The sequence below is a fragment of the Corapipo altera genome, unplaced genomic scaffold (genome assembly GCF_003945725.1).
Source record: "Corapipo altera isolate COAL_440 unplaced genomic scaffold, ASM394572v1 171, whole genome shotgun sequence".
Classification (NCBI taxonomy): Eukaryota; Metazoa; Chordata; class Aves; order Passeriformes; family Pipridae; genus Corapipo; species Corapipo altera.
In genome coordinates, this window is record NW_020884972.1 from 852,746 (window position 1) to 863,558 (window position 10,813).

Sequence of the window (10,813 nt, forward strand, 5' to 3'; positions counted from 1 at the left end):
GAGCTCTGGGCTGAGCTCCTGCCACATTTCCCATGGCAGGATCCTGCTGGCAGGAGGGTTTTACATGTGATGGCAGATGGGAAACCTCCTGTCCTGCTCATGCTTTTGGACAGACAGACACATTCAGCCTCTTTCACCAGCACCAAGTTCCCTTTAAATAACACAAAAATACAGGCTTAAATCTCCACTCTTTTTTTTTTTTCTTTAATTTATCTTCTTCCTAGAGCTCCTTCTATGGTTTTTGAGACTTTTCAGTCCAGATTTCCATCGAGATGACAAGTGCCAATGACCCTGCTTGCCACAAGGGAGCAGGGCAGTTTTTTTCCTGCCGTAATTCTCTCGGGGTGAAGCCAAACAAATGATGTGTTTGTTTGTGCTGGCAAACGTGGCAGCAGCAGAGGTGTGGCTGGGACCAGGCTGGCCTGATGCTGAGGGCTGAGGGCTTTTCACAGTCCTTTAGCATCTGTTTGACAGAAAAAAAAAAAGGATAAGGATGAGACCAAGGCTTCATGATTCCAACCTCTGTCTCTGCCAGGCAGGAGCAAAGGTGGATTATCCACGTCCATCCCGACACTGCCACCAGCATGGGGAGTTATTTATCCTCATCTTACAGGTTCAGACTGTGTTGCTACATCAGACTTGCTGTGGAATTAAATGAATCCCTTTGTGTCAGCCTGGGTGTAGCTCCACGACCATCCCCTGCCATTCTGAAACTCAATAAATCTCAAATTCCTGGAGTCACTCCGTGCAAATCTCCCAGCTCCGAAGGAGAGGAGGCACAGAGGACCTTTACTGGCTGTAAAAGAAGTATTGGTTCTAAAATAAGAGAGGGCTGGGCAGCAAGTGTGTGCAGGGAAGGCTTTAAATCTTGCCAGCCTTGCTCAATTTAATGGGTGTTTTTCCAAACGTTTCGAAGTTCAGGTTCTGTCCAAACAAACGTCCCACGTACCCGAACCCCCTGAGGCCGAAAACCTCGGCCACGAGTCTCACGTGACTTTCTTATGACATTTCCAGCTTTTCTCCTTCTGGTCTTGGCTTGAAGTACCATGAGAATATTTTCTTTCGTGGCCTTTCCACACTTCTACTTTCGAATTCTAGACTTGGAAGTACCTTAAGAGTGAGATGGGTTTCTTATTCAGACCAAAAATGGGATAATGCCACAGGTTTGTCTTCTGCGAGTGCACAAATAAGACACAGAAGATTAAAATGCTCTTGACATTGGGCACTTAATGCTGAGTGAGAGATGAATAAACAGTGATTCCTCATCAACAACACCAAGGTGTCCTTTCAGGGCCCTCTCCTGGGAAAGTGAACCTTATCTGAAGCCCTTTCCCTGGATATTCAGCCCTGGAGCTCACGCTGAGCCGCGAGCAAAGGCTCGTGGGTTCTTTCAAGGAGCTGAATTCTTACTTGGCAGGCTCAGGAGTTATGTCAAGAGCTGCTTATTTCTAATATTGTACAGAGAATTCCTCCCACTATTTCTTCCAGATGCTGACCGTCTCTATTTATTTATTTCTTTGGATTAGCTGTATTAAAATATAACATGCTCCCAAACTCCCAGAGGATGGCCCTTTCTCATGGGGATGGATGTCCTCAAGCCATTTAACTCCCACTGCTCAGAACAGGGGGAAAGTTCCTGACTCCAGGAATCTCATAGAAAGCTTGGAGCACTTGGTTTTGAAGGAGTCAGAAGAGGAATGGAGCAAAACACTGGGCAGGGAGACAGCAAAAACTCTGCAGCTTTTCCAGTGACTTTGGCACTGATCTGGCTATCAAGCACCTGAGCAAGGAACTCCTGAGCCTTTCAGCAGGTTCCTGCTGGACTCAGAACAAGAAAAACAAATGGATGAGTGAGAGGGGCCTCTTTGGGCCTTGTTTGATGATGACTTACCTAGTCTGGGGTTTTATTAGACCTGCATCAAAGTGCAGGGACCGTCCAAGCAAACCAAGGACACATGCAAGTTTTCCTTGGGTTGGGGTTGGAGGTTTAGGAGGTTGGTTGCACAAAACAGAAGAGTTCTGGTTGGTCTCTGAAGCTCAGTGGGGTGCAGGCACATGGAACGAGTTCCCCCAGCAATGGAGTTTAATGAAATCCCAAACTGAGGTTTTTGGGGGTTTTTGGTGGGGGCAGAGCCACAAAACGGCTCTAAAGGTGGAGGTGTCAGAGGCTGAGACCAGCACGGGGCCTTTGTAGTTCACTCTTTCTCCTCCACTGCACCTAAATCAGAGCAGCAGGAACTTTGAAAGAGGAGAACACAGGGATAAAGCTTTAATGGCAAGGAAACCTCTCTCAGACACCGTGGGCAGGTCCCTCAGAAGACCATCCACTGTCTTTGAGGGGCTTTGTTCAGGCTCCCAGCACTCAGAGACCTCACTCCTCAGAAGGTCTGGCCCTGTTTTACAACATGTTTGTTTACAACAGGGAGGTTTCAACACCTACTTCCACGAGGCCCCCCGAGACCCCCGAGTCCTGCAGCCCGTTAAACGTCCTCCCCGCCGTCGCTCAGGGACAGGGTGTGGATTTTGAGGGTTGGCACTTGGCAGCTGTCGTGGCCCAGGTTCCCCGAGGTGCCTGCACAGCAGCATTCCTGCAGGAACCCTTTGCTCTTGGCTTTGGCAGCCGTGCAGTCTTTGGCCACGGCGTTTTTCGCCGGCACGTTGGGCACGGCGCTGAAGATCTTCCACTCGCACACCCCGTCCGACCTGGAGATCTTGTAGAAGGTTTCTCCCGATCCCACGGGGATCCTGACCACCCCCCTGCTGCTCTCCACGCTTTGGCTGGCGGGGTGGTTGAGGTTGAAACTCGGGATTTGCTTCTTTGCTCCCTTCCTGGGGAGGCACTGAGCCTTCAGCACGTTCTGGAAAGCTTTCTTGAACTCCTGGCTGGAGCAGGGATAGATGATGGGGTTGATGCAGCTGTTTAAATATCCAAGCCAAAATGTTATTTTAAAAAGTGTGTCCGGGGGTTTGATTGCAGGAAAGAAAGAACCTAAAATGGAAAAATACACACGGAGAGTGTTAAGGCAGAGAGGCAGTGAGAAATCACAGGTAACCAGAGAAACTCAAACACTGGGGAAAAATAAATAAGGGTCTGTTCTGGCTTGGAAAAAATGGTGAGTGGAAGCACAATTCCTGCAGGGAGAAGTGATTCAGAATCTCTGGTGCCACACAATGGCATGGGTGTCCTGTCAGGCATCAGTCAATGCAGCTGTTTTATTATACAAACATTATATTCCCTTTTTCCAGCTTGGCTGATACGAGGGATGGAGGAAAATCGCCTCCTCTGGGACTCCTAATTCAAGATTAGTTCCCCAAATGACAGCCATATCTAGGAGGTCATCACAAGGGCTTTCAAATGGCAAGAAAATCACACCATTTCAGAAGTCAGAGTTGGAGAGAAGAGACATTACTGGGGTGACTGTGTTACAGCTGAATGTCTTCAAAGTATTGAAGTGTTGGGCACTCATTTTCCATGAGACCTTTAGAAAATCCAACTGTGCCCATTCTCCTGTCTCATGGAATGCATCTAAAATTCAGAGGAGTGAAAGGAAAGGTTCCTTCTTACATCAGTGAGCACTGGGGATGCTCTCATGGGCAACCAGGAGTTATATATATAAATATATATATATATTTATACATTTTCTGATACATACTTGCAAGGTTACCTCCCAAAGATGATTTAAAGAGTAAAATCTTTGATGTCTCCTTAGTAAGGAAAGTACTATGAGGCTTCTTATTCTATAGAATTATGAGTTATCTGCTGATTTAAAATCATGGGAACATTTTCCCTGATGCCAAACCTTTGGGTTTTCGTTTAACTACGACTTGAGCTCCTGATTCAAGTGCCAATTTTAACTTTAAATGACTTGAATGGGATGTCAGGAAATGCTGAAGCCATTTGTTCATGGAGAGATGTTCCTATAAAGCTACAGAGATATATTTAAAACACCAAAGAGTCAACACTGCTGCTTATGGAGAATTGTTTGGAAATTTATCATTCCCTGGAACATCATTGTACCAAGATCCCCTAATTCTCCTATTTGGGGCTTTGCTTAGAAATAAAAAGAATATTGTCTGAATGAGAATGAACAAGAAAATGAAACTCTCTGTAATGTTGGGGTGAGAAATAAGTGAAAATAACATTTCTAAGATCAATTTTGTCAAATGATCTACACATGATCTAGAACAGAGAGTGAATTGCCGTGTTGTCAAGGGCTGTTTCTTGCCCCTTTTAAATGAAAAGGAAGAAAAACAGGTGGTTCTCTCACCCCAGTGCCAGGAATCACTTCGGGCACGGGAAGAAAAATAATTTCCCAGAAACAAAATTGACTTGTTTGGGAGTTTACAGTCAAGTTTGTAACAAACAGAACTTTCAGCACCAACAAATTCTTGTCTTCCTGCTTCCCCTGGACAGATCTGCAGTGAGTGCACATGGAAAGAAATGGTGTTTAGGCATCCATGCCTCTGTCCTGCTCTGCAGTTGAACTACCTCTGGAAGCAGCTCCTAAGTTTTCCAGGGATTGATCTCTTCCTTGGACCTCCCCTGGTTTAGGAAAAGCAAATAATGTTCAAATTTAATTCTTCCACTAGCCCAGGTTGCTCCAACCAGGCAACGATCAGCAAGACAAGAGGGCTGGGTCTCAAGTTGTGCCAGGGGAGGTTTAGGTTGGAGATTAGGAGGAATTTCTTTGCAGAGAGGGTGCTCAGCCCTTGGAATGGGCTGCCCAGGGAAGGGCTGGATTCTCCATCCCTGGAGGTTTTTAAGCTGAGCCTGGATGTGGCATCAGTGCCATGGGCTGGGAACCACGGCGGGGTTGGATCAAGGGTTGGACTTGATGATCTCAGAGGTCCCTTCCAACCCAACTGATTCGGTGATTCTATGAACCTGCCCTTGGACACTTCCAGGGATCCAGGAGCAGCCACAGCTTCTCTGGGAATCCCATCCCAGCCCCTCCCTACCCTCACAGGGAAGGATTTTTTCCCACTATCCCATCCAACCCTGCCCTCTGGCAGTGGGAAGCCATTCCCTGTGTCCTGTCACTCCAGACCCTTGGAAATTGTCTCTCTCCAGCTCTCTTGGAGCCCCTTTAGCACTGGGGCTGTTCCCAAAGGTTTTCCCTCTGCAGACAGAGCAGAACACACCCCCAGGAGCTCAATCTGTGCCCTGGAGCAGCTGAACCTCGGAATCCATCCCCAAATCCAGCCTGGGCATGAGTCCTGCTGCCTCTGCCTCCAGCAGTGTCACTATAACCCTCAATATCAACCAGGTTTTAAGACCAAAAACGTTGTGCTGAAGGAAGCAAAGGCTCTTTTGCAGCCGTGTATGACTAAACAGGCACATCCACAACCTCACATTTTTCTCAGCAAATTAATGCTCCTCTCCTTTGGTGAAAAACAAAACTAAACAACATTCTCAAAGAACTTTCTGGCTGAAGTCATTGGCAGGGGAAAAATAACGGAAGGCTTCGAAATGCCCAAATCGAGCTCAGGGTTTTGTTTTTTTTTTGGTTGTTTCCTCATTTAAATGCAGCATTTCTGCCCCTTTCCCATTCTGGGCTGAGACAGAAGGTGAAACAAATCCGGGTTTAGGGACTCAGCTGTGTGAGCCTGAGTGTAAAGCTGGGTAAACAATAACAATTCCTGTTTGCTGCAACTCCCGGCTCCCTGTAAATGGAATGTAAGTGCTGTGCCAAAGGCTGTTAAAAATAGAAAACAGCCAGTGTCAGAGTCTGTCCCTTGCTCTTTTTTTGGGGTGGGATCTGCATGCTAATTTATTAATGTAACCTTTTTTGGTTCATCAGGGGGGAGACTTGTTGCCTTGGAGCAACACACGGGGAGAGAAGATGGAGCAGCTTTACCAGCCCAGAGACTTTGCTGCCCACAGACCCCATCCCACACTGTCTGCTGTGGAATCATGGAATGAGTTGGGTTGGAGTGGAGCTTAAACATCATCCAGTGCCAACCCTTCAACTGCTACCAGTTGCTCCAACCTGGCCTTGGACAATTCCAGGGATGGAGCAGCCACAGCTTCCCTGGGAATTCCAGCCCAGCCCCTCCCCACCCTCACAGGGAAGGATTTTTTCCCCAATATCCCATCTAGGTCTACCCTCCTTCAGCTCAAAGCCATCCCTCCTGTCCTTTCAGTGCATGGCCTTGTAGAAACCCCCTCTCCAACCCTCCTGCAAAGTGTTTTTAACACTTTGGGGCCACAGAAACAATATTCTTCTGCTGCAGACACCCAGTTCCCTCCCTAGCTCAGAAACTTGCCCTAATCCTCCCTGCTGGCCACCTGAGCATCTGGGAAAAGAGGAAAAATGTCATATATTCCAATTCCTTGGTGTGGTTCTCTCCACGGAATACTGAGAATATATTCCTTTCTTCCAAACCTTTCACGTTCAGGGATGTTGGTGCTGTGATTAAAATCAGTGATGGGTCTGGGAGTGAGTAGGAGGCCTTTTCAAACAGAGCTGCTGAAGTGGTGATGATGAAGTGGTTTGTTGAGTGTGCTGAGGAATTGGAATGGGCAGTAAAGTGGCAGCTCAGGTCAGAGGAGTTCAAAAGAGAAATAAAACAAAGGCTTTGTGGGTTTTTTTAAGCAATGGCCATAATTACCCACGAGATTAAACAATGGAGTGGGGAGTTCTCTCTTCTTTAAGGTACAGGAGGAGTGGGGCAGAACCCATGCCCATGCAACCCTTGGCCAGTTGGTGACTGCCAGGTCATGGCAGCTCGATTTTGGACACTTTCCCACCAGCAGCCAGGGCTGAGAAAACAGAATTATTGCAGCACCTCATTCCCAGAGCAGAGTTTTCTAGCTCTCTGGCTCTGGGCTGGGTGTAATCCCAGCTCTGTGGAGTCCTGCCATGCAGACAGAGCTTCAGGGTGAGCAGCATGGGAGGGGTGCAAAGTTTTCTTCCTTAAAACCAATTCTCTACCCAATTCACAGCCCTTCATCCTTCCTTTGTACCCTGCCAAGGATTAAATGGTAAATAGGAGCAAAAATGATGAAAGTTTGGAGGCTTCACCCTACATTGTCTCCCTGCAGTCTGTGCTGGAGGAACACTAAAGAAACCCTCAAGTGGCCTTTAATGCATTTTGAACCCTAGACTGAGTAAATAATGCTGGAATTCCTGCCTTGTTTCCAAAAGGTTGAAGACACTCAAGTGTCAGCAGCCCAATTCGATTCCTTCTCATAAAATTAAGTCAAATAAAATGTGCCATTACCCTCCTGAGATCTTTTGCCATCAAGTGTTTCATCACTCAGCCCTGGAAATGTCAGGACTGCTCTTCCTTCCCTCGTCGTTTATTTTCCTGTTTGTCAACTCCAAGTTTCCTTCAAGCTTGGGGAAAGAGAGAGAGAGAGAAGTTTTCCTCTCACCTCCCGGTGAGTAAGTGCCAATTCACTCCCCGAGATGTAATTTGGCTTTGTCATTTGTCACAAGCTGCAGAGCTGCTTGATTATGGGTTGTTTAAAAACCAGCCCTGATGTCGTGAGGGACGGAAAAGAGAGGGTTTGGGAGCTGCCAGGCTGCAGAAACTTGTGCTGTTTGTTTACTCTGTCAGCACCATGGGAATGAGATCCCGTATATTTTTGTGACCCGTGAACCCTCAGTGTTGTTAAAATCAATCTCTGCTACTAAATCTTGAGGGTCTGTTTAGTTTTCCTGCTTTTTTCCCCCCCCCTCTTTTTGGGTTGTTTGGCTCAAATCTGGTGGTGGAGGCAGAGCAGGGGAGAGGCAGGTGGGGTGGTGCAGCATCTGGGCTGTACCCAAAGAGAAGCTGAGATTGGAAGGGACCTTAAAATCATCCAGTGCCACCCCTGCCATGGGCAGGGACATCTTCCACTGGACCAGGTTTCTCCAGCCTGGTCTTGGACACTTCCAGGGATCCAGGGGCAGCCACAGCTTCTCTGGGAATTCCAGCCCAGCCCCTCACCACCCTCACAGCCAAGAATTCCTTCCCAATATCCCATCTTATCCTGCCCTCTGGCACTGGGAAGCCATTCCCTGTGTCCTGTCCCTCCATCCCTTGTCCCCAGTCCCTCTCCAGCTCTCCTGGAGCCCCTTTAGGCCCTGGAAAGGGCTCTGAGGTCTCCCTGGAGCCTTCCCTTCTCCAGGCTGAACAACCTCAGCTCCTACACAGAAGTCCAGCATAAATCTCAGCATCTCTGGGCTCTGCTGTGGAGGAAACCCCTGCACTCCCACAGGCTGGGACCAGGGAGAGGGTCTGGTTTGCAGCAAAGCCAAGCTTAAACCTCAGGTCCTGGGATCTGCCCTGAAGGGGCCAAGCCCAGAGGACAGAAGTTATTCCAGAGCCCTAAAGACCCAGGGGATGAAGCCCTTATATCCCAAAGGGAATTAACTCTGTACCAGGGCCTCCCTAGATCTCTCATGGCAATCTGCTCTCCAAACATTGATAAATGTGCTGCTTTCTGTGTTCCCAAGCTCGGAACTTTATTCCATAAGATTCTATACAGCATCTCGGGTCAAAACACGAGCCACCCTCTGGAAAGTGCATTTATATATATATATATATATATTTATATTTATATGTATTTATATATCTCTCTCTGTTGCTGCAGACATTCACCAGCTGCACTTTGTGCACACATTCTCTCCCAGCACGTCCCCTGTGCCCCCACTTGCTCCCTTATGGGAAATATTTTCTGTGGAACAAAAAATGGGATCAAAGATCAAATAGGAACTGATCCTGGATTCTGTGCAATCCAATCAGCACCAGAAATGCAGAGCAGGTTTGTGGATGTGAGGAAGGGACAAAGCCTGCAGCTGGCAACTCTTGCACTTCCCAGTCCAGGGCCTGGAATATTGTGGCTGATCCAGGGGGAAAAGGAGAGGGGCTTTGTGCCCAGATATCCCTGCCCCACAATAAACAGATGCAGAAGGAGGAGTGAGTTTGTTTTCCCTCCCAAAAACCTGACTTCAGCTCTCTGTGGCATCAGGAGGACACAGGTGAGAGGTGGAAAGGTCAGGCAGCAGGAATGGGCCATGCTGGGAACACTGCTCTGATTATTTGGATTTTTTTCAACCCTAATTTATGCTCTGTCTCATATTGTACCCACTGACCACCGATGGTATTTCTGGCAAACATCTCAACAAGCAACTATTTCCAGATCTGCTGTGGGCAGCTGCAGATTTAGAAAGCAGATAAAAAACCATGGGAAGGTAAACTGAGGTTTTGTTACCCATATAAACCCAAATAATCCCATTGTTTTACACCTCCATTTAGTTGCCTCTCAAATTCCAGCTCCCATGCTGCTACTGCAGTGGGATGGCTCTGGATCCTGCTGCTCACATTTTTAAGATATTTGAGATTTGTCCCAAAGCCGTCGCTCTTGAAGTCATTCACTGACAACAAATTATTAGTTTGCCTTTAAAAATTTATAAAAAAAAAAAACAAACCAGAGAACGGTTTGAAAAGCTGAGTCTATCTCAGACTGTCTCATGTGCTTGTCAGTCGTGATTTTGGAATCCTTGGGGTTGAAAATACAGGAATTATCCGCTCGTGTCTCTCCCTCTCTCCAAACCACACACAAATCCTGCCCTTCGCTGGGTGGGGTGGGAGAATCACTCGTAAGAATCACTCACAGTGGCCTTTCCATCACCACCAAACCCAAAATTGAGCCCTGACATTTTGGGGGAGAGCGAAAAATGACATTTTTGCTTCGTTTACTCGGAGGATTTGGGAGCGGCGACTGCACAAAGAGGAGCACTGAGACAGGGAACACGTGTGGGGAGCCATGGCAGTGACTCATGGAACAGAGAACTCCACCTCCCCACTCTGCTTTGCAGTGTAAATGGTTATTAATATCAATTAATATCAATTCCTGCCGTGCTTTGCTGTGTGATGAGTCAGTGGCACCCAACCCCTCAGGGTTTGGAAATGCTGGAGGGATGTTGGCCACAGGGATGTCAGCGAGACCTTCGGTGTAGCTGAGTTATCAACCTGAGCCAACAAAGCCTTTCCAGCCTGGGATGGTGAAAAATACCCCTTGGGCTTAAAGAAGAAAACAACAACAAAGCCAAAAAACTTGGAAATACGGAAAAAAACACCCCATGGAAATATCTTGGCTGTTTATCTGCTGAAGTTCTCCCTGATCAATGGTTTCACACACACATTTGTGCTCAGTGGCTTGAGGACTGTAAACATCTTTCCTCTCCCTGAGCTGAGGATGAGCTGGGCCTTGAATCCATATTTTTTTTCCTCCTATTTTTATTTCTTTTTTTTCTCTTTGTTGCTGAGAGAGAACTGAAATGCTCATTTGTGGGATCTGTCTTTCTCCTCCGTGCCCCGAGACCTCCCGAGGGGTCGCGTCGTGTCAACGGCAGAGAGAGAAAAATGCAGTTTGTTTTTCTGGTTTGTGTTTCGTTCTTTCTGCCCTCAGTTAAAAAACTACCACAAAACAGTAATTAGACACCAGCTGCAGACAGGCCCATGGACAGGATTAGAGGATTCCCTCGACAGTGTTTGTGTCAGTTCACAAGAGTAATTTACTGCTTTATTACAAACACAAATACCCTCCAGTGGATCCTCTTTTCTTCTCTCTTTATCATGAGAATGATTGACAAATGCTAAAAACCTTCCTCTCCCTTGCCCAGTCTGCCTGATTTTTTTCTCCTGTGGTATCTTGGCTCAGCCTTTCCCTTTTTCCTTCCTTCTGCTTCTGAAAGCAACATCTACAACCAGAGTCAAACCAGTCTGGCACAGAAAATGGACCATGAGCTGAGCTCTCTGGGTTTGTTCTCTTCTGAGGATAAACCATCAATCCCAACTCAGGACCATTTTTTGCAATACC

The 10,813-nt window shown here is 47.2% G+C and overlaps 1 protein-coding gene across 1 annotated transcript in view; it reads right to left on the bottom strand.

Annotated features, from left to right (window-relative positions):
• Positions 1-2,459: 2,459 nt before the first annotated feature.
• The window catches only part of ADRA1A (adrenoceptor alpha 1A), a 14,557-nt gene continuing 6,203 nt past the window's right edge, over positions 2,460-10,813 (bottom strand). The window contains 1 exon segment of the mRNA XM_027665205.1: positions 2,460-2,989. Within this exon segment, the coding sequence (XP_027521006.1) occupies positions 2,481-2,989 (509 nt within the window). The 3' untranslated portion in view covers positions 2,460-2,480.